Source organism: Osmerus mordax, chromosome 8, assembly GCF_038355195.1.
Source record: "Osmerus mordax isolate fOsmMor3 chromosome 8, fOsmMor3.pri, whole genome shotgun sequence".
Lineage (NCBI taxonomy): Eukaryota > Metazoa > Chordata > Actinopteri > Osmeriformes > Osmeridae > Osmerus > Osmerus mordax.
The window spans coordinates 6,682,099-6,706,138 of record NC_090057.1 but is presented as its reverse complement, the minus strand read 5'-3'; the positions used below and the strand labels follow the sequence as shown (position 1 = coordinate 6,706,138).

The window sequence follows — 24,040 nt, the reverse complement described above, 5'->3', positions numbered from 1 at the left end:
TAGTTTCTATTGTTCATTCTTTTTAGTAAGAAGACCATGGAAGAACGAGTGAACATTTCTTCTTCAAGGAATAACTGATTTCCTCTTGACATTTTGTGGCAGTTGTAGGCTCCCACAATGTTTTCATCTTAAATGTTATAGGCCTTGTTCACTACCTCAAAAGCACTAACTGAAGCGGCGATGTGTCGCACTCCTTGCCCAAATGGGGGTTGATCAGGATATTTTGCGCCTAACTAGACGGTGCTGTAGCGCAACCGGCTGCCAGTAGTGGCCAGCAGCAAACAGCGGCTACAGCGGTGGATGAGGATAGATTCGGGGAGAATCGGGGACCCACTGTCAGAGGGGAAGGAGAGCACAGGACTCTCTCAACGCCGACAGAATCATGGCTACTGAAACAATATCCCCGGCATGTACAGGGTCCAGTTTGCTGCAACCCATTAGTGAAATCATCAATCTCCCTCTGGACCAGGTAATTATATATTGTATAACCATACACGGTATTATTAGTAAGTAGCATTTCGTCGCATTTTCAAAAATCGCACCAGGAAGACCAACATTGGTCTGATTCTTCACTGTTAAACAACGGAGATGGAAGGCTATGTGTATTTTTTCGCCGTAGGAGTAACTGAATTGATATAACATCAATTCAACTGGGTGTTCTTGTTTTCTCACGAACAGCAACAACTGCTTTGTAAGGAATCTAAATGAAAGGAAATCAACGGAAGCGACTGAATGGCACATTTGAATGAAATATTACATCAGCATGGATTTTCGCCAGCCCCAATTATTTCGCTTATTTGAACAGAATGTGCTACAGCATTTCTACAAACCTCCTTGTTAACGGTTCAGTGTGGACAACTGCTCAGTCATTGTAATGCAACGTTGACTAGGCTATAGCATGCGCGGAACAAAATATTTTACGTAGAATATAAAAAACCTTTCCCTTTTTCTCAATGGTTTAGAAGAGAAACCCTAGGCTGTGTCTGAACATGCATCCCAAAAAATTATATTGTCCATCAAAGGGTCTGGCAGCACTGACTGGAAAAATGTATTGTGTTTATTTTCTATCAGAGGTGAGTAACATAATCAGACCATGACACTTTACATGGGGTGCCCATAAATTGACCTCTAGAGACTATGCCCTAAAGTTCAAACATGGATTGTTCTGGGTTATTTTTTAAGTTTCCTATAGCCAACTGAGGGCATGTTCTTGTCCGTTTTTTTCTGTCACAAATGTTACTGTACTTGTAACACATAAACCCCCCAGCAATCTTGACTGAAGCGCTGTGATGAACTAGGTGAGAAACTGGGGCTCTTTCGTTAAGTAGGCTATCTCAAATCCGGCCGGCATCTTCTGGTCCTGGAGCGCTCTTTTGTCATAAATTTGCGCATGGAAGCTATTGTCTGACCAGTTTGTCTGCCTGGAAGTCTGTAATTCTTCTAAAGTTGTTTATTTTTGCTAGCCATCTGTAAACTCAGCGGACTTTTTCTCATTTGGGCTTGAATACAACATTTTCCGTTTCAAGAAGCGGATGTGATGTAACATGTGTTTCTCAGTTTTTGTTGTGCGTGCTTGAGCGAACGGAGCAGCCTATTTATCAACTACCAAACACGCTACTCACAGCACAGTTGATAATTAAGTCAGACCCACTTGTCTGTGTTATTTAAAGATGACTGCAAATGCTTAGGGAGAGGAAAGTATATAGAGATTATGTTGTCTTTCTCCATTTACCCTTTTCTTCCTCTCCCAACCTAGACCTTGCAGCTTTAGCTAGCATTAATTGCACCTTTTACAACACATGCAGTATTAATGAAGGAAACATCAACCCCCTGGTTGCCTGAGAGGCTCTTTCACTTTACACCTCAACATGTGGACAGGAATCGGGTGTATGTTCGTGGAAATTAAGTTGTCAGCAGGACTCTTCCAATAGTTCAAGTGATGGTGTCTGCAGCAGCCTACCCTTCCAGTATCAGTTTTACATGCTTGCCTTCAAGCCTGCAATCTCCTCTCACAATAATTACTTCCCGAGTGACAAATTGTTTCTTGGCCTTTTTGTCATCTGTTTGGTCAGTTACCTCCCTCAGCTACGTTTGGGCCACATCTCTAGATTTCAACTAGTGGTCATGTTTCAAGCCAACTGTATTCTGAGTGGCTTGTCTCCCATAGCATACAAGCTGAGCTGGGCATGCTGACCTATGGCTCACTGGTTTCAGTGTAAATCAGAACAAGGAGGCCAGGCTGATGTGTTCTCCCTATGGACCTTATTCAGCTTCTCTTCTCATTACTTCGTCCTCATCGACATAACTTTGTTATGTTACATTACCCAGGCATCCCTTTACGTAAGGTCTTTGTTCTTGTGTCTTCATCAAGGGTAGCAAGTTTGTCCGATTCTCTCACAGGCCTTATCAATCCCCTCAGCCCCCTCGTGGCAAGTGTGATGTCATTCAGTACATGCCTTGCTTTAGTGTGGTGGAGGTTGTACACTTAGTATACCAGTCTTGACTTTCGATATCCCTGTTTTCCTAAACACCCACTGGGCTAGCATTGCTATGTTCCTTGTATGACATAGCTTCATATTTCTGTGGTGAGTGACTCAATCTGTCCCATCTTTGGTTTGAGAGAGGTGGGGCGTAGTGTGATATTTGCCAGAGAAATTCCACAGCAATGTGAGAAATGTGTTGTCATGTATGGGGATCCAGTGATAAACTGTGTTCCTATCCCTTCTCTGTAACATGCTCCATTAATAAGGATCATCAACATGCTGTAGGGATATTAATGTGGAAACCAACCACCACAGGAAGAATAACAAATCAAAAATGACTCTCTGAGTGAAGAATCTGTCCTGTCTGCAGCCGAGAGGTGGGCTAAGTTAGAATGAGTTCAGACTGCCGGTCTGCTTCCTTCAATTCAGCCAGGCCACACACTGTCGCCTACGCTGATTTAATGTCCGAGGGAAGCAGGGTATCTGCAGCTGAAGTTGTAACTCTTACTGTGCAAACCTGGAGCCCGGGGGAAGAGGAGTCCTGTAATGTTTAAGTCGTAATACCGTTTCTGCCTGCCAGTCGTAAAGACACACAGCCTTCTGTCTGTCTGTGTCCTCAGACCCCCTGCCCTCCCTTACCCCCGCCGCTATCCCAGATGAGCCCCTCTGGGCTCATGGTACTGTGTGCTCTCACCACACACTGATATGTGATAATTGTTGACTGTGAGACTCCTACACACACAGGCTGTACCGGTGCCTGTCAGTGTTCCTGCAGTAATGGAACGAGGATACTGTAGGCATATCTCTTTTTGTTTCAGCTGGCCTTTGGCACACAGAGCTGTGGTTTGAAAACTCTGTTTCCATGGAAAGAACTACGTTATTGGGCAGTCTCTTTTTCTAAATCCTACTATAGGTTTTAAGATGGTCGAATTGCTAGCTTTAGCTTTTGGCTTGCTATCCAGTACTTGTGAGACATCGACCCAACAGCTCTATAAGAAGGAATGTACACGTGAAGAATTTGGCTAGAGTCACCGGGCGCAGTGAGTGACCTTTACTTAACAACATAGTTGTAACCAACCAACCTAAGGCCCAAACACGTAGCTAATTACGCTGACAATGCATTTGTGGAAGACTGCTCTTACTTGCCCTCACATTCCAATCTCTCTCCCAATAGAACATCATTCTTTGTTGTATGCTGTATGACTTTCTCAATACCTCAGTCAGCTAATTTGTTCCTGATGTTTTGTTGAAGTTATGTGCTCATGAGACTTGTAGTTCTCTAACAGCATTGTAGACAGATGGTGTGTCCATTGGATTTGCTAGAATGTGGGGTTGGGCTTAGTTCCTCGGAGGGACATCTCCCCCAGAGAGAGCTGTGTCATGCATCCCTGGCTTAATGACTACAAAGACCATGATCCTTTTGGGGCATTATTAAAGAGTTTGAGAGGGAAGAATACTAAAAGAGAAAACAGTTCAGTTGCTGATTGATGGTTAGTCTACACAATCTAGAAGAAGGACCATGACTTACATGTAGGTTAATCTGAAATGGACATCTTCCTTTTATATTAGAACATCCTTGTACCAGGGAATCTTGAAACAATTAGAAAAAGGAAACTAAATCATGGGGTGCTGGAGCACAGTATGCTTCTGCTATGAGAAGTCTTTTATGTGGTGGGGATAATTAATTTAACAAACCTCTTGGGGGTGAGAGTCTCTATGATGTAGAGAGTGTTTTAGAGACAGCCATTGACCTCATTACTCAGCATTTTTCACCCAGCAGTAGAGAGAAAACGAGATCTTGCAGGCAGCATCTTTCCCCGTGGCTAATGGTGATTTACAATACTCATAGTACCAGAATATAGACAGTGAATACGAACAGCAGGTGATTAAGTTGACTTTGCATTAGGTTTGGTTCAAGTCATCCCTCTTTCAGTGCTGTGTGAGGTATATATGCTAGAGTCTAGATTCAACTCGAGTGTTTTATCGTATATATAGTGTTATCCGAAATGCATCTGTCCTTCCGTATTTGGGCTGTTCTTTTCTGGAGGAAGGCCAGAAATAGTTTAGGAACATGATGGGTATTTCCCGTTAGTTTCTGTCTCTGAGTCATCTCAATATCTTGGGCTTTAGAGCCCTTTAGTAACCATGTTGCAAAATTATACCATTGTATTTGAGATTATGTTGATGTATTGTAAAATTAAGACTTTCCTGGCATTGCCCGCTGTAATACAGTTAGAACTGTGCACTTCTAGTCCCTGATTATCTGATGAATTTACTATGCAATAATTGTACATTGCTATAGCCTAGATAAGTGTCTGCTATATGAAAACAATAATATCATATGTTAATGACTAACAAGATACAACTAAATACAGTATCCTCTTCACTTCTTCAAATATATTGATTGCTGATCTTTCATGCATTTTAGGGTCAAGGTGGTATATATAAGTCTCACTACAGAGAAAACATCCAGAATGTTATTCCGTTTAATGATTTATGGCAGTGGGATTGCCCCTTGCATGTCTTCTCAGTGCAGCCTCCTCAAGAGGCTATGGCCATGTGACGCCACCTTCAGGGTTTCTGAACAGATAACGTCCTTCAGAAATGATTCATCCTTGTTATCATCCAGTCTCTGTCACCTCATCCGCTGGGTGGGTCCCTAATAGCACGGCTGTCTGGAGAAAGTTTCCACAAACGAACGTCCCCCCTTCTCCTGAGAACCCTCTCGTCTCTTGCCCTCATTCCTGTCTTATTGTTTGGAAAAATCATTTGATATGTATTGGTTAAAGAAAGTTTTACATAAACAGGTGTTTGACTTGAAGTTGGACAAATGCCTAACCAGTATCTATGTCAAACGCTATGCCAGTTTTGAGGATGGGGCTAAGAAACTTGCACAGCGGAGGTACCGATATCTTTCAATCTTGACGACCCATCTCTAATGTCACCCTCTCATCCGAAATTGCTCCTAATCAAACTGCCACAGCTTTAACATGCTATTACTCTAGGTAAGTGGGTATCTGTCTGCAGCTACAGAATCTTGCTATATGATGAGTGTATACGTGCCCAGGACGGCCCTTACCCCCCCCAGATAAATAATGGAGTGTCTAATGTATTTCACTAAGAGAGCACTTAGTGTTCATGAGCAGATTTAATCATTTGAGTGCAACTGTTGTGCTGCTGCTGGGTAATTCTGTTGGCACGAGGAGGGCAGATGTTTTCCCAGGCAAGCCGGGGATTAATGGGTTAAGAATGGCTAGCTGGATCCACCCTGGCTGGTCAACTAACATTCAGCCTGCATTAGTCTGATGTGAACTGTGCTGTCTCTGCCCCCTTCAGCTCACCCTCCTGCAGACCTGGGCATAGACAGGTTCTTTCTAATGAAGGACTCTGCCTGCCCGGGGGAGCAGGAGGAGGAGGAGGGGGGGGCGGGTCTTGGAAATGGAGTCTGTAAAAACAGGAAATGGGAAGAATGCGGTGTAATCAGTTGCCGAACTGAAACTGTGACCTTATGTGTTGGGGTGTCGAATGGCAAAGGTGTGTGGGTGTGTGTGCCCACACTTGGGTGTGTATTTGTGTGTCAGTGTGTGTTTTCACATCAGGGCTCCTGGATAGGGAGATTGTTAGGGATGGAACAGAGGAAAATACAGCTAAGCCCCTCTTTGATTTGATGTGGGCTTTTGAGGCTCACTATTTTCTCTGTTGCTCTCCCTCTGGCATAAATTGTCACAAATGTATTAAAATGTATTTGTGGTTCTCATATTCTACCTGTGAACATTTATAGTCTGTGCCATTGGTGACTATCTGAATTCAATCAGATTCACTATCTGTATTGTATTAACTTTACATGGTTGAACGACAAATAAACTACTACTAGTACTACTACTTCAAACAGCTTTTTCCTCATAAATGGATATTACTTTCATTCAGCAATTTATTTGATTTGATTGTGAGATGACTAGGCTTTTTTTTTGGAGTAAAGAGTAGTTATTGTAGGCCTAGACAATCTGCAGTTGAAGGCCACACATGTTTATAGTTGGTGGAGAAATGGACTTGCCATCAGTTGAATAGACTATTGGTGTTAGCACGCTGCAGCCACAGTGATGAGTAAAGATTGTTAAAACATGGTTGCCGTTCAACCCTCAACCTCTGCTTTGAGAAGGCAGGCTGTCTCCTAGCAACAAGCTTCTCAAGGTTCCCGAGCAGTATGGGCCTGTGAGCCTTGAGCTACTTCCTGACTTGAGGAGAGTCTGTGTTTTGGCCTCCTTTCCTCTCATTCCATCCCTTTGCTTTCTGGTCACACCTCAGTCTATGGTCAGAGTTCTCTCCCCAGTGACCATGGAGAACTATTCAATGAAGTTCTCTATGACATGCGAAGACATGGGGATTGATGTGAATGTCATAGGACAATCACATCAATGTACTAGTCACCCCCCACCCACCCCCACCATGACCATTTCCTGGTTGGAACCCCTGTAAGAGGACACCAGAGAGAGGGGGTGTACTGAGGAGGAACTCAGGGTGGGGGAGGAAGTGAGGGAGTAGGGTGGTGATGTATGGCTCTCCCCATTCTGTCATCTCCCAGTGCTGCCTCATCTTTTACCCACCATCTGTAACATATTGTGGATGTATTTTTTGCACATTTGGTGCTGACATGTAGGAAGGCTCACGTATGGGCATCTTTAATAAGCCCTTTGTTTTATACCCATGCTGTAGTGTATTGCAAACAATTCAAATGTATATTTCACACTCCTCACGTTGGTACAGGTAACAGGAAGTCTGAACGGCTTAGTTTTGGTTCCCAACCTTGGAGTTGTTCTCAACTTGACCATTCCTCACACAGAATGTCCTTGTCGCTGGCTGTTTGGTACGTGTTTAACATCCATCAATAAGATTCCAGTCCAGTACCTCTCTTTCTCTCTCCTGCCCTCTCTTTCCCAGTCTCTTCAAAGACAGCTGCCCCCTTGGTCTCTCAAGCAGAAAATCTGATTAATCTGTTCTCTCTCAGTGGCTACAGGCTGGCACATTCCCCCACACATCCAGTGCGTCCTCAGATAGACTTAGGCTCAACCCAGTGTTTGCACGTATTATATATCCGAACCAGCAAAGTTCAGCTGGCACTGGAAAAAACCCCATCTCTGGTTCCTTTCACATGACACTGCCTGCATTCGCAGTGCTGTTAACCTAGCCTACCTAGAGCTTGCACTCATCAGGAACAAGCAAGATCACAGTGCATGAATTAAAGAGGACTTTGAGCTTGAGTGTCTGGACGTGGTGCATGGGAGAGGGGCACGAGGAGGCAGGGTGCTCCTCAGCAGTGGACAAGATGAGATATTAATGAGAGGTAGATTCATTTAGGGCAGTATTAGATTTAAGTAGGCCTGTTCTTCCCTCATAACTTTCAGTCACACACTGTCCTCTGACTGTGCATCCGAAAACGTGCAAACGGTTGAGAGTTGGCCTGGCTCTGAAGTCAGAAACACAGCGAGAAAGGCTGCTTGAATAGCTTCCTAAAATTAATGAAAAGGAAAATGTATTTCTTCGCTTGTATCATCTCTCAGACCTGAGGACTGAAAAGCCTCAGAGGAGACTTGATTGATGTCCTAGTACACACAACCAACCACAGAACGAGAGAAGAGAGAGAATTCAACAAAGGGGGAGAGCAATCAGGCTAGTCAAACAATACCGCTGTCAACTGTCCTCCCAGCAGCTTAGCCAAGGCCCAGTATTTAGAGCTGCAAACCTCCAAAGGCTTCTAGGGATCGACCAGGCTGTCAGGCAGCCAGTATGGGCCAGGCAAGGCCAGGACAGGCCAGGACAGGCCAGGACAGGCCAGGACAGGCCAGGACAGGCCAGGACAGGCCAGCCCCACAGCTCTGCAGAGACCAGGCCAAGGCCTTCCCGGAGGAGAGGCCCCTAAGGAGTCAGAGCCTCCACGACCCACTTGGTATTCAGGTCGAGCTGTGTTCAGTGGTCAGGGAACAACAATTGATCACTTTGATTAGAATTTTGAAAGCTGAAGCATTTAATTGCAAAAACAAATGAATGGGGCATAAAACATCCATGCCCTTGCTGGCGTTGTCTGCAGTTCAATGGCTGTTTGGCATCTGGATAAATATATGGTATTAGAAAGTCTGTATGCCTTTTATAGAACTTTTTATTTTTGCTGCCTCCTTATTTGCTTATGCAATAGACTGTGAATTATCATCTGCAAGGTCATTCTGTCTTCACACCCTACATTAATTTTCCAGTTTAAGCCAACTGACCACTGTTTAACCTCGAGTGGGAGGGGAACAGCATCGCCAACATCAAACACGCAGAGGAAATGATGGCGGAGTTAAACTGACACGGTCGTGATGTGAATTGGCTGGTCCTTAATGCCCATTTAAAATAAATGAGATCCTTTTTTCATAGTAAAAAAAACCTTTTGTAGAAGGTGTGTAAAGTCAGTGTTTGTGAGGTAGTGTTGTAGAATAGGGCTTCATCTAATATGGTCTGAGAGATGCTCTTAAGCCGCAAAGCGTCGTGTCACTATGATAATGAATGTGAAAAGTATGGTTGAGTGTAGGATTAGTGGTGGTGTTGTTTATTTGCTGGAGCGTGTGTGTGTGTGCTGCCTGGCACCCATTTGTGTGTGTTCACACAGTTTGTTCACAGTGGTTGTCAAAGGCTTGGCTTGTTATGCATCCTTGTAGCTTTTAAGAACCCAGCCGGGTAAGTCTACAACTGCTCCCCCACACAGCAGGTTGAGCAAAGGACATGAGACCTGTGTTTACTGAATCACAGGTGTTCCCACAGTAAAGTGCACAGCATGCTATTGTCCCTGCCCAGCCCCTTCATCTCACAGTAGCTTTTAGCAATGTCATGTTGTATGCCCGTGTTGTCTTAAACACAAGCTGTCCAAACAGAATCTAGAAGATAAGACTTCGAAGTCTCTCTTCCTGCTGTCGGAGGGCCTAGCAGGGCTTCAGAAAATGGACGCCATTTGAATGCTCCTTGCCAGCTATGTATGCAAGAGGATGACGTATAAAGGGGAATGTTGTTTATGGCTCCTTATTCACTCTCGATGTCTGGCTAAACACTGCCTTCACTTTGCGCTTTACTGTAACAAGTTCAAGATGGCCACCAAGGAAAGGAACCCAGTTCATTGTTTCTTGATAAAATGGTTCAGAATGGAAGAGAAGAAACCCACAAACAGGAACATCAACATAATGTGTGTGCGTGTGCATCTCTGTCCTCAGTCATCAGTTCCACCTGCCTTGTGTGTGTGTGTGTCTAGTGCGGTAGGCTTTCCGTCCTACTGCCTGGGCTTGTTACTGCAGACTTAGTGTGCGGCTCCATCCAAGTGCACAGCTTGCCAGCAGATGGCTGCTTACATAAAAAAACGCCTGGAGAATCAACGGGTCAATTGAATATGGTGACTTCTTCCCCCGACAATCACCTGACCCTGTTTGTAAGTGTCTGTGTGACACACCTCTTCCTTTCCCAAAATGGCGGTGTAAAGACAAATAGGCGTACATCGGAGAGCGTCATTAAAACATCCCGTCAGTACATTTACGGCCAGTTCTCTGTAAACGTCTTGTGTTGAATTAAAATGCATTCATGCTAGCTGGCTAGCGACTAGCACGCTCTTCAGGGCAGTGCGCTCTGGTCTGAGGTCCTAACTGCAGGCCTGTATGGACATGTTCTGGGAAGAATGTTGTCTGTTGTAGTGAGACGTAGGGAGTTGTGCATGTGTGAGTGGTTATGTAAGGCTTCCCTGAGCCTGGTGTTAAACAGAGTGCTTTCACGGAGGCTGTGCCTCGGCAGGGGGGCTTGGGTTACACACTGTACAGACAGCAGAGGGCCCAGACATGGTTTTGTGTGTCACCTGTCCCTCTGGGATGCCTCGTCTGTGGTGTCGCCTACTTGGAACCTTTTCAGAAAAACAGTTAGAAAGAAACAGGCTAGCATTGGGACTGGGTTCAGTCATGCCTGTGATTGTACTGAGAACTGTTTGGACATAATGAGGTATTCTGTTACTTTTGTAGATGTCCGTATTGATTAGGCACTAACTCCAGACAGCAATACAGGAAGGTGTTTCTATCTTTACTGCGAAGTGCCAGAAGAACATCTGGTGCACCTTTCCTGACCGGGTGTGTGGAAGAGGAATCAGTGTATCTGATCTGACTAGATGTATCTAAGGTTGGAGTCGGAGAAGTGAGACGTAAATGGAGAGTCTGATTGTCTGTGTTTCTCCATGTTATGGTGAAGCGTGGTGATGTATTGCGTGTGAAGTATATATTGCGGGTGTCGCGATATACCGGTATATTGACGATAACCGATATAAATAAATGTAATATTAATTTGTTAATATGTGTACTCTGTAATGTAATGTGTGCTCTACAACTTCTGGACATTACACACAAGCTTCAGTATACTGACTGAATGTGACCTTAACATGGAGCTAGTTTTACACAGTTGGCATAATGCATGTTAGAGAACATTTAATAAGGCTTTGTCAACATACAGACATATCTAGTGTAAAACTCTCTAAAGCAGCTATGCAATTAAGAAAATACCAATTCACATCAAATATCATAACGAGTAAGAGATCACATGAAGACCTCAAAGTCATGTGACAAGCTGAGCGAGGGGACTTGTCAGACATGCTCTGAAATGGGTTATGCATAGATGCTGTGTCTCTCTCCCTTTTGTGCAGTCTCTCTCTCTGTCTCTCTCTCTCTGAGGAGGCTGAGTTTAACGTCACTGGACCAGTGATTTGTGAAGGCATTCTGTAAAAGCACAGTCAGTGTGCTTTTACAGAATCCTGTAGGTCCTCTCACGTCAGCCCGGTGCCATGGCCCAGATCCTCTCACGTCAGCCCGGTGCCATGGCCCAGATCCTCTCACGTCAGCCCGGTGCCATGGCCCAGATCCTCTCACGTCAGCCCGGTGCCATGGCCCAGATCCTCTCACGTCAGCCCGGTGAGGCGTATCTCCCCATCCGCCTGAAAGGCACCTCCACACCCTCCGATCACACAGCTGCTGTGGAAACAAACGAATGAGGTGGAGAGGACTGTGGGTGAGTTAGAGAGGACTGTAAATACAGAGAGAGGCATCAACAGAGGCTGGAACAGAACTAGACTAATGCCCTGATCTGTGAAGCCAAGCATGAGCCTTGCTCAAAAGTCTCTTGGTTGACTAAACCCCATTCGCGAGGTATGAACATTTTCTTTCTTGAAATCATTTTTGTGTTCCGTGATGGTGATGGAATAAACGTAAGGTGACGATGATTTCAACCCGAGGACCTGTCTATCTAGCCTCCTGAATATCTTCCACTGGGCTCTCCAGACTAGTAGCCTAGCTCAAGTCTGATTTTGGCTCTGCGTCTCTGGTGTTGGGAATTAAATAACAGCAAGCCAACTGTACGTCTTGTGGAGTAATCACTTGTGGGGGATACCAGGGCCAGTCCACATTCTGCGAGGCAGTTGACCCATCCACCTGGCAACAGACTGCCAACAATCTCCAATAATGCCTTCCTAGCTTCAGCCATTTAGGAGAAGTGCAGTTTGACAGATGCATTTGGTGTCCTTTTAGAATCTCCAGCTTCTTTGTGTGGCATTCCCCAGGGCTCGGCGGTGGACAAGCTGCCCATGAGGGATACTGGACGTCAGGGGGAGGGGGCATGATGAGCCTGGACAGGAGGTGGAGCTTCTGACCTCATGTTGGACCTGTTCCCAGAACGATTGATCTTTGACCAGAGAGAGGGAGAGAGAGAAAGGGGGGGGGGGGTCCCCTTTGGTGTGTTCATAGTCATCATTGTTCAAAACAAGTCATACACGCAGACTGTACAAGTCTGTATGTTTGCCTGTACGTGTTTGTGTTCGAAAGTGTTTCTGTCCCTGTGCTGTGGATCTGTGTGTGAGTGTATTTGTGTGTGTGTGTCTAAGAGGCCCCTCAGCCCAGTGTCAAGATGTCCAAGATGTCCATATCTATACTTTGTATGGGAGCTGCTGAGCAGCTTGTTGTTTCTCAGTCATCGTTGTTCACTTCCCTGTTACATCATGTGATCTCGCCCGTGGCATCAAAGAAAATCCTAAACTCTCAGCTCGAGAGCTCATGATGCAGAGGAGACTTCCCCACTAGGCTAAGATGGGGATGTCTGGAGTTTCAGTTTCCTTCCTACTGCGTTAAATAACAGCATTTTGTTTTTGTTCTTTCCTCTTGCTCTTCATACTCTTTTTCGTTCTCCCTTCTGTGCCTTTTCCCTCCCCCTCCCCCTCTCTTCCTCCCCCTCTCATCCCCCTTTTCTCCTTCATTCTCTCGTCCCAGGTGAACTTCGTGGTGTGCCAGCTCTTTGCCCTGCTCACAGCCTTCTGGTTCCGCCTCTATCTCCACCCCAGCAAGACCAGCCCGTTCGTCCGGCATGTGGTGGCCACGTTACTTGGCTTCTACTTTGCCCTGTTCTGCTTCGGCTGGTGAGTCCCGTCCCAGCGCCACAGCGGAGCTCAGGTTCTGCGCTCCTGGCAGAGTTGGCCCAACGGGTCGATAAGCAGGAAACCGATACCGCCGCGGCGTTTCTCTGAAACGGGGGACTGTGTCATTTGCTGTCCCGACAGTTGTTTCGGAGCATTAGAGATTTGTAGTGTGAAACCTTAGACCTAGAGGTTGTTACAACAGCTACAACCACACAGCCGCTTTGCTTTGTTTTAGTTTTGTGTGTGTGTGTGTGTGTGAGTGTGTGCTTTGATACCATCTTTGGCCTTGTGACAAAGGACATTCAGTAGTTGTGTCTTTGTGACTCCCTGCTGCTGTGTTGATGGCGCCTGTTGATGGAGGAAGAGAAGCCTGAGGACACATGTGCTCTTCTGTTTAGACGGGCTCCCCTGTGTCAACATACTCCACCTCATATGTCCCCCTCTGAAAGAGGCTTTGAAGGACAAACGCACGTGTACACACACACACACACACACACACGTGCAGGCAAGCCCCCTAGAATGTTTTTGACATTATTTTGGAATCAATTTAATAATAGGAAAATGCAAAGTGATCCCCCCCCAACTAGATTCAGGGGTATCAAGGGAGCACATGCCAATATTTGTGATATTTGTAAGCTGATGGATGTACTGTATCATGAGGCTGGTATGGCAGTCTATCTTCTCCCAGGGCCAAATCAATGTTTATCAGCACTAAAAAGATTTAGCTCATTAACAGATTTGCTTTAAAACGACAAACAATTCGATGGATTGAGCCCGTTCTAATGAGAGATGCCAGGGCCTTCAGCTGCCTCTGTAACTTTAGACCCAATTAAACCCCAGCAGGCACATCAACAGACTGGTTGGTTGTTGTCTGCCAAGGTATGGTGTAGTGTTTGTGTGTTTGCATGGTCTTATCAATCAAGATGCGTTTGTGTTCCATTTTTATGAAAGCCAAACTGTGCACACGAGCCACAAATTCAGCACACACACACACGTACTGTAAAGACCAGGAACATTAACAGTGAGGAAATGAACACAGAGGAGTTCTGTGAGTCACTACAGAGAGAGAGAGAGACATCCGTCCATCTCTGCTCAATGTTGATCGTTGAAGGTCGAATGCAGATTCCTGGTACTGATTACACCCACCTGTCGTCTCTCCTGTCTTGCAGGTATGCCCTGCATTTCCTGGTCCAGAGTGGACTCACTTACGGTATTATGATCCTGACTGGAGTGGAACATATGCACAAGTAAGTGTGTGTGTGTGTGTGTGGGGGGGGGTGCATAGGTGATCATGGATGAGGGAGTATGATGAGGTGGATGCAGTTTGCCTGGTCTGAGTGATGTGGAGACCTGCTGCTGATGCTGTCATGCTGGACCACCTCCAGCCTCTGCTGGCCGACCAATACTGTTAAAACTCCCCAGAGGGAAGCTATAACTCAGCGCAGGCATAAAGAGCAGCCCCATCGCCCTCCAGCCTCCAGCCCCCAGCCTCAGGCCTCCAGCCTCCAGCCCCCAGCCTCTGGCCTGCCTCCATGAGTTCCCCTTAAGGCTGCTGGAAGAGAGTCAAGGAGGAAGAGGAAAAGGAGGGGTGGAGAGAGGTATGGGGAAAGCTGGGAAACCATCACACTTCCCTGTTTCTTTTCTTATACCGGCAATCCCAGAACTCCATTTCCCCTCCACCTTCTCTCAGAAATCACTCCTGGAGACCCCCAGGCAGCAGCATGCTTTATTTTTCATATTTATATCCCCTCCGCAAGCTGCGAGGTCATCCGAACAAATTGCCTCTCTTTCCTCCGGAATGTAATAAAGTAATTGGACCACTAAAAGTGTGATTAATCATGAGTTTCTCTTTGGGTGGAAGGCTGCAGGAGCGTGGGCCGCACTTTGTCATTATCTGTGCTGAGTGGCGGCATGCTAACTGCGGGCAGCTTACAGCAAGACCTGGAATACAAAACAGAGACTTTCCTGACTGCTGGCTCAGAGCTAAATGAAGTGATAAGCTCCGTTTTGGTCTATCCCAACAAACAGGCATCTAGCCTGGGCTGTACGCCTGCTATTGCGGCCTTGGGAGCTGGACGCGGTGATAATGCTGATGGGGTGAGGAGGGAGGGCTGCATCCTGTTGCCTACCTTCTGCTGGCAGTCATCTTTGTCCTGCCTCATGATCATTATCTCCATTCTAACGAAATCTTCCAATTATTGCTTTCCTTTTTTTGGGGGGTCTCATGTGTCCCCTGTGTCTCATTTGGCTCTCTGGGTCAACCTCCAGGCTGCATTTGGGCTTGATAGCCTCCGGCTCCAGCCCCAGATGGGTCCCTCATCATCTAAGCCCAGATGGGGTCACCTCTGCGGGGGTTAGCAAACTAGTTGAGGCTGAGGCTCCACCTGGAAGTGAAGCAGTGATTCATTTAACTCTTCATGTATTTCATTTGCTTAATTGATGTTACCCCCCCCCCCCCCCCCCCGCGCCACCCCTTCAATGGGCTATTTTCCCTGCCCTCAGTTACCCTCTGACACAATATTGAACTTAAAACCAAAAGCATGCAGAGTCACAGGGAACAGCTGTGTGACCGTACGATTCTCTTTTGCTTTGGTTCTTTCCAGGGATCATACCCTCAGCCCTCAGGAGAGCAGACTTGTGTGTCACACGTCTGTGTGGTTATGGTTTTTTGTTGCATGGGCTGTGACATTCACACACACTTCTGTCAGGTAAAAGAGCCTTTTGCAGCTGGGTGGGCCCTCCTCGGTATCTTCCGACCCTCTGCATGTGCAATGAACGTGGCCACATGCATCCTCAGCAGAGAGTGAACACGTGCAGTGGGCTCCAACACGACAGGCCTTGTCTGACCGTTCACGCGCAGTGCTGAGCTATACAGCTGCAGGAGTTAGGATTGTCTTCTTTGTAGGCAACAGAATGCAGCTCTCCCTCCACTTTGGGATGCGAACCCATCAGTTCGACGAAGGCCACTGTGTGGCTGCTGTGAGGTCACATTCCTGTTAAAGAAAGACGGAAAGAGAAAGAGATATATACCAGGGCCGTGCCAAAAGCTAAGCTAGCGAACACGTAGCCCCCGCACTGCTCAATAATGAGACAGCAGGTGTGTGCTGGCAGAGGCTCGAGCTGATCTGCATCCCTCTGTGATGGAACCTCTCAATAGCCCTGTCTCCATGGAGACCTCGCTCTGTCTCTCTATTTGTTTTTCTTTCGTCAAGAAAAATATGGCATGAAAGTCTTACTGACTTGATGATGTGTTGTTGAACTCGACACTAATATCTGGACCAGAGAGAGTCTTGCTTTATGGATTAACTCAGTTGGCCAAGTCTGGGGAAACCTAAAAAAAGAGTTATCAAGAGGCTAGTCTGTGCGTGTGTATTCCATATCTCATGTGTATAATGTGTGTGTGTGCGTGTATACATTAGGTGTGTGTGTGACAGTGTTTATTGCTCCAGAGTTGTTGTTTTCTCCCCTCACGTTAATGACCATGATTGGTCAGCAGTAGTGCTCCGTAAATAACTCCTGCTCAGATGGTCATGGAGAAGATCCCTGCTACCTCCCTCCCTCTGTGGATCACTGCACAAGCATTGTTGCGTAGTGGTCACACACCAATGCTCTTTCATTCGTACTAAACTACGAGCCACTAAAGCCATCACCCTGGCGTTCTGGTCGTGACCGCTGTACCCTGACCTGTATTTGTTTATGCTGTGGCATTTTGACATTCACTGAAGGTGTGAATTAAGATGCTGCAGTGGCACTGATAGAGCGAGTAAGTGATGCATAGAGAGAGTAATGATGTGCCTCTCTCCCACTCTAGATACTGCCTTGTGGTGGCTCTGGGGTATCTGAGTTTCTGCCAGATCACGCGTGTGTATGTGTTTGACTACGGCATGTACTCAGCCGACTTCACAGGGTAAGACTGCCTCTCTCTTCCTCTCTCCTTCACTCATCTTCCTCGTGTGTCTTCTTCCTTAACATTCCTCTCTCTCTTTGTCGTTTGCTCACTCGCCCATCCCTCCCTTTCTGTCTCATCTCTCTCCCATATCTCTCCCTCTTTGTCCACTTTCTGACTTTTCCATTTCTTGATTTTTTTGGGTCTCTCTTCCTTTTTCCCTCTCTATTTTTGAGCGATTGAACGTTTAGTGTTTCAGACTGATTTTTTGTTGTTGTTGCTATTACCTGATGAAATAGACACTCATTTTCTCCTCACTTTTCTCTATTTATTTTTCATTCTATTGCTTTCTCTCGCTTCTAGGCCTATGATGGTCATAACACAGAAAATCACCAGTCTGGCATTTGAAATCCACGATGGTAAGTATTGTGTGTACATTTGTTATGGAATAATACATGTTCTGAGGAAAGAGTAGAGCCAGGAGCACAGTCAGAAGTAGAAGTACAATCTGGAAACACAATTACACAGGAGAGATTGTCATTTATTCATTTTATTCTCACAAATCGGAAAATATGGAATGCAATTTTTAATTAGACCTAGAGGAATGGAAAAAGGTTACCTTGTAATCTTCATCCTCTCAGAATGGGGAGCACAGGTGTGTATAGTGAGTTGACAAAAGGCCACTGAAACTAATTAAAGAAATGGAAGATTGATGATGAGAGGAATGAAATAAGAGTGGCCGACTGGTTCTGGAGAGTGAGGGATGACCCCTGTCATACGTGGCTCCTGGCTGCAGGTCTTCATCTCTCTTCTCTGTGCCTCCTGTCTCTCTCTATCTATCCCTCTCTCTCTCTCTCTCTTCTCTCTCTCTCTCTCTCTCTCTCTCTCTCTCTCTCTCTCTCTCTCTCTCTCTCTCTCTCACGCCCTCTCTCTCTCTCTCGCCCTCTCTCTTTCTCTCACTCTTTCTCTTTTATCTTCTTAAACTGGCACATTAGCCCAGAACTCGGTACTCAACTCCCTAATGCACATGACATCCTGATAGAGTTGACAGTCTGTACTATAACTAGCACACAGACAACTATGCTCTCTTTTTATCTCTATATGAGAGTGTGCAACTTGGGTAGTGTATGTCTTCGTGGCTGCCCTACAGTTCCAGACTCAGCAAGGGAACACTTGTTTACATCAGAAGAATACACACCCCTTGAATTAATTAAGATTGTTGGCAAAAAATGTCTACTTTTTAATTGGTTTATATCTATGTAAAGGCCTACAGTGCTATATCATGTAACGTCCGTTGTTTCCTATGGCTTTGTAGGGTAGTCAATGTCTGTGAGATGTACAGTGTCCTGTTGTACAAGTTACTGAGTCGTTAGAGTCAGTTGGAGGCGAGAGAGTGTTGCTGCTGGCTGTCTCCACACCAGGCATTAACTGTAATGTGAGCTGATTAGCCGGCTAATCTTGTTATCAGCATAATGGCTGCAATAAACAACACAGTATTATTCGGGCCGCTTCCTCCGTCCACTCCTCTGCAGCGAGAGTGCACAACAAGACGGACCGTCACAACGGGAGTAAGTGTTCGTGAGACAACGGGCAGAACTTTCCGGAAGTCAATTTGCAGCATCTTAATGAGCCCATACATCAGTGTGGCCCTGCAGAGTGCCCTTGAGGTCTTATGGAAGTGCCACTGGGAGGACTCTCTCCCACTAAAGCTGTGGACTGGAATTGGTCTCCTCAACTGAGCTTGATGTAATAAAAAGATGTTTTCTTTGAAAGCCCTGGAGAATTATGCATTGTTTCTTTAATGGAAAGGTCTGACTGTATGTTGGCATGGAGATTACAATGCCCATGGCTATAGGGGGTACTGTATTGTTTAATTTGTACCTTTTACAAAAAATTAAAAAATGTTATTAAATACCCTATGGCGAACAGAGGTTTGATAAGCAAGCACTGCAAAGCACATCAGTGCCTTTGGATGAAGTTCAAACACCATTGTTCCTGGTGAGGAAAACCTGTTTATACTATTCTCTTACCTTCTCCACAAGGCATGGCTCGTAAAGAAGAACAGCTGACTCCGGGCCAGAAGTTTTTGGCTATAAGGTATGTTTTCAAGGCATGTTGTCAGTTACAAATGTTTAGTTTGGTGCCAAAACTAACTTTTTTACATTACATACAGACTTAAACGTAGCCATTTTCAATGTGTTTGTACAGTATCTCTCTCTCTCTGTGCCACAGTTGGTAGAACTATGGATGTGGTGTCATGGTGCTCAAGCTCTGTTTCTGCAACTCTGTTCCCCAGGCGGATGCCCAGTTTGTTGGAGTACTTCAGCTACAACTGTAACTTCATGGGCATCCTGGCAGGCCCCACCTGCTCCTACAACGACTACATCGCATTCATCGAGGGCACTCCCTGTCGTCATAGGGACAAGGAGACTAATGGGAAGGCCAATGGGACGCACAAACAGAGTGACCCATCTCCCAACGTAAGGGACGCCCCCATGTCGCACTGCCACCCCTCAGGGTTATTCATGTCAGCCCTTAAATAGCCTTAATAGAGGGATCCTTTTTGTCTCCCCAGACGGAAGTTGTCCGCAAGCTGGCCACCTGCCTTCTCTCCCTCATGGTGTTCCTCTCTGTCTGTAAAGTGTTCCCCGTGGAACGGAACATTGACGACGACTTCATCGCCAACACACCCTTCTACGCTCAAGTGGTCTATCTATATCTGTCCATGCTGACCACCAGGCCCAAGTACTACTTTGTATGGACACTGGGTGGGTGCTCACTCTCTCTATTTCTCTATTCTACAGACGGTTAACCCCTCAGAAGGCTGTGCTAAAGCAATGTTAGCTTAATCTCTGTGTTGAATTACCATCGATTGACCCTGAAAAACACTCTTTCGGGCGTAGCGTGAAAGAAGCGTTCTTGTTTTGCGAGGATTCCCAGAAGATATTTATTTTTACCTCGAGCAACGTGTGTTGCTTCGTTGAGCCAGTGCTGGTATCGAACGGAGGAAGCAAGCTAGGCTCTTCAAAGACAAAACCGTATCTTGTTTTTCTGGCCCTTTACCCAGAGTACCCAGTATACAATAGACCACAGAACCCATGAATTAATCAATGTATACCTGCAGCCCTGTGTGCGTCAGTGTTGTGTGTGGTGATAAGGAAAGGCTGGAGGTGCGACTCAGCTTTTACTGTCCCAAACGCAGTGTGGTCGGCCTCATTGTCCTGTAGCAACACCGCCTTCTGCAGGTTCCCAGAGGAAGAATGGCAAAGGGCTGGTTGCTATGGGGAGTGATTAACGTGCTCCTACTCCTAGTGTCCTTGACTAATACAACGACTCCATAGTCAGCGTAATCACCTTTTAATGATTATGCTATTAATGTCGCCATCCTTCATTCAATTCATTAGTGCTGTTGAGAGCAGTGTCGTCGTTGGTAACGGATTGATTTGAGAGGAAGTGAGATGACGCCGATACACAGGCCTGCCAGTGGTTCACCCGTGTTTTGGTTTCTCACAGCGGACGCCATCAACAATGCAGCAGGGTTCGGCTTCAACGGCTACAACAGGGATGGCTCTCCACGCTGGGACCTCATCTCCAACCTCAGGATCACGGACATAGAGGTTCTATTCTCTCATCGTTTGGATGGATTTCCCTCTCTATACTTCCTTGATCAATGACAGACACAATATTGAGGTTATTTGTTGTCTTTGTATTTCAGTTTGCCACCAGCTTCAAGGTGTTTCTTGACAATTGGAATATACAGACAGCTCACTGGCTTAAAAGGTGAGCAGGCGAAGGAAGCTTCACGATCACAGTTTTAGTTTTTGTTTGAATCACCTGCCATTTACTGTATCAACACTAGCATACAGCCAAGCCGCTCTCAGTCACTATTGAAATCCATTTTTAATTACATTTTAGACGCCATTCTTATTTAATGCACGGCCTGTCCTATATAATTTGTGGACACGCCCCAACTAAGGAACCAGTGGGAGATGTGTCCTGCCACTTTGTGAAAGTGGTGCCATCTAGTGGTCTTCTCTGGACCACCTGTCAGTGATCGCCTCAATCTCACAGTACTGAAATACATTATGAAACAGACTAGTCAGGGTGTTGATATTTCTCAGAGAAGTTCCTGCCATTGATTGGATGTACTGGGAGAGGTTTAACTGGGCTGTTGTGGGTGACTGTGTTTTTTCTCGTCAGGGTTTGTTATGAGCGCTGCCCGTACAATCCCACGGCGGCCACCTTCATCCTGTCAGCCATGTGGCACGGGGCCTACCCAGGATACTACCTCACCTTCCTCACTGGAATTGTGGTCACACTGGCCGCACGTGCGGTGAGCTGAGCCTCGTTAACGCACACACGCAAGCACACACATGCATGAGCTTCATCTCCATTGTACAAGTATTTGTCTCTGACCTTGCCTGTATAATGTCCTCTGGATGCATTAAACATGGAAACAGTTAAAACATGATGCACTGCACCACTCAGCTAAATTACTTCCTTTTAAGTCAGTGACTGGGGTAATCTATAGTTAGTGTCATAGCAAGAGAATCCTCTCCCATCCTTTCCTATTAGAAACGAGACAAAGCATCTGTGGTTCATGTGTCTTTGGGGATGTTATTTAGCCTCTGTCAGTTTCAGGGAATCCATCATAGTTAAGACTTTCCCTCTCAGACACTGGGAGTGAGCCCAGGCTGAATGAAGCCTGTTTATTAGTGGCTGGTAGTCAAGCCAGATAACAAGCCAGACAGATGGATGGATCCCGGGCCAGGCGGGGCCTAACGGACCATCACCTCAGTTCCTCTGTAGCTTACTGTGGGACATGGCAGCACTATGGATGAGCAACCCGAAAAGTCACATTTGAGAACTTATTACTTGACTTAGAAAATGGAAGGGGAGGCAGGAAGGACTGTGATCTCAGAGAGTTTAAGGAAGCGGAGACTCCTGTGGTGGTTCTGTCACTGACCCTTTTCCAATTTCCAATTTGTCTGGTTGGTTTGTAGGTGAGACACAACGTGAGGCCATACTTCCTGGGGTCGCCATCACACAAGCTGGTGTATGATGTCATCACGTGGGCAGCTACACAGATAGCCATATGCTACACAGTGGTGCCTTTTGTGCTGCTCTCCGTGGGGACATCCATTAAGTTCTACAAGTGAGTGATGACATGGAGACCACATTTGCACACTTGTCTCTCAGTTGTTTACTGTTCATGTTATAGTTACTGTTATAGATGGATCCTGTTGTGAGGTAAACAAGACTTTGAAACAAAATCTCTTTTGATTTTCAAGATATAAAATGAGTCCATGGTATTTAAATGTTTGGATTTTTAGCTTAAGTACAGTTGAAAAGGAAACGAATTACTTAAATAAATACATTGTATAAACACTTAACAAACAGGCACTTATCCCACCTGCATAAAAGAGAAAAGCAAGAACAATGCCAACAATTTGCTATGTGGTCCAAGACTCTGAATGTCCCCCCCCCCCCCGCTCCCTTCCTTCCCCAGGTCCTGGTACTTCAGCATGCACATCGGGTGTGTGCTGCTGGCCGTGGCCTTGCCAGTCAAGCCCAGGCACCTGCGCCTGAAAGAGCAGCAGAAGAGCCTGCATCAGGTCCCCGTCCTCAGTCACATGGATCCCACAGACAGCAACCACATCCAGAAGACCAAGACCACATGAGCTAGACCGGCCTGCGCACCACAAAGACTGGCGCAAGGCAGGGAGGCCAACACTGTATTACATCCACTTATAAAGAACGAGAGAGAGGGAGAGAGATGGGGCAAAGGAGAAGAACCAAATGATGGCAAAGGAACTGTCCTTTGTCAGTGTTTTAGCAGTGGGACTCTCATTCAGTCTAATGGCACTGACACTGAGCAGCATGGACCGTGGAAGGAGGCTGACAGAACACAACCCTACTGTGTCATGGTCTGCCGAGCTAGGATGTGTCTGATTGAAATGCCAGTATTGTACTGTATATGGAAGTATGCAAACTTGCCTTATACCCTTTGTTCTACCAGTTTTTTCAGCTTCTGTGTATCCTCATGCCACAGGGAAACTGTTCCAGGCTGTTTTCTCACTGCAGCTGAGTGAGCTTCACTTTAGGATCAGGAGAGAGATGACGAGAGTATTAAGCTTGTGGCGTCAGAACTGAAAGTATTAGTGTGTTTTTAGTCTTTCTCTTCAACCAGGCACACATGGTTGGATGAATGGATGAATGGATGGATGGAAAAGCAAAGAACAAGATGCCAGTGTCCTCAAATAAGGTTTTCTTTTAGCTGTTATCAAGTAGGACTGTCATTTTCCACAGGGACTTATTACAGACTGTTTTTTCTCTCTCTGTGTGATGTAATAGAATCACTTCAATGCCACTTATGTATTCTTTGACTGCCATTGTGTTGTTATCATATAATGGGTTTGACACAATCACATTCTAAAAAAATAATGATCAGAAAAGATCTATGAAAGTTCGAAAGTAAAGTGCCAATGACAATTTAACTCATCACCTGAACTCATTTTGCAGGCATTTTCTGGCTGCTTTACAAGACTAACTCCTACTCTTTTTTGAAAAGTGTGTGAGCTGTCATGGGAAGTGTTATTGTAGGCCTATTCCCGTACGTAGAGGTCAATTTGTCATTTCATGTTCTTGTTATTTATGTAATTCCAATGGACTTGTAGTTTGGTGGTCGACAAGTGTGGAAAAGGTTGGTCTGAAATCCGGTTGAGCAACAAAGAGGCACGATATCATATGAACAGCTTCTTCATGGTCAGATGACATTTTAATTTAGGGAGGCGCTGAAAGTATTCACATTCCATGTGTCAGCAGTCCTCAAGAAAAGATAAGGAATGATCATCGACCTCTGCCAATCCTGTTACGTGTTCATGTGGATGATGTGGATGGTTTGTTTTTGTATATTATGTGATTAAAAGATGTGATTAAAAGATGGATCTTTTTCAACTTTACATAGTCTGTGTGTTTCCATACAGCTCTTCTACTGTGAGAATAGGCTGTAGGCTATGCCATAGGCTACATTGTGTTGCTGTGTAGGTTACTGGAAATCTGGGATAGTCCAAGCTCATATAGCGTCATATACAGTTTACCCAGGTATGTGTCCTGAGGCAAAGGGTTATTCAGATGAATGATAGGCCTACCGTGTGAACAGTCCAACCCTGTTGTAGAAAAACAACTCTGCACCTGCCCTCTACTCTCCTCATA

At 45.7% G+C, this 24,040-nt stretch overlaps 1 protein-coding gene across 1 annotated transcript; it reads left to right on the top strand.

The window, feature by feature from the left end:
* Positions 1–253: 253 nt before the first annotated feature.
* Positions 254–23,782, top strand: mboat2b (membrane bound O-acyltransferase domain containing 2b). The gene is made up of 13 exons (XM_067241524.1): positions 254–469; positions 12,794–12,939; positions 14,109–14,186; positions 16,751–16,846; positions 17,189–17,244; positions 18,868–18,922; positions 19,122–19,305; positions 19,401–19,593; positions 20,339–20,442; positions 20,541–20,605; positions 21,026–21,158; positions 21,829–21,980; positions 22,335–23,782. Exons 1-13 carry the CDS (start codon positions 383–385, stop codon positions 22,504–22,506), a joined length of 1,521 nt encoding a protein of 506 aa, XP_067097625.1. The 5' UTR covers positions 254–382; the 3' UTR covers positions 22,507–23,782.
* Positions 23,783–24,040: the final 258 nt, after the last annotated feature.

Bases quoted from the DNA above. Each gene is read 5' to 3' on its own strand.
- mboat2b (XM_067241524.1), top strand. From the start codon at position 383: ATGGCTACTGAAACAATATCCCCGGCATGTACAGGGTCCAGTTTGCTG. The intron at 20,443-20,540 runs GTTCTATTCTCT...TTTGTATTTCAG, and splicing joins TCAGGATCACGGACATAGAG to TTTGCCACCAGCTTCAAGGT. The intron at 21,981-22,334 runs GTGAGTGATGAC...TTCCTTCCCCAG, and splicing joins ACATCCATTAAGTTCTACAA to GTCCTGGTACTTCAGCATGC.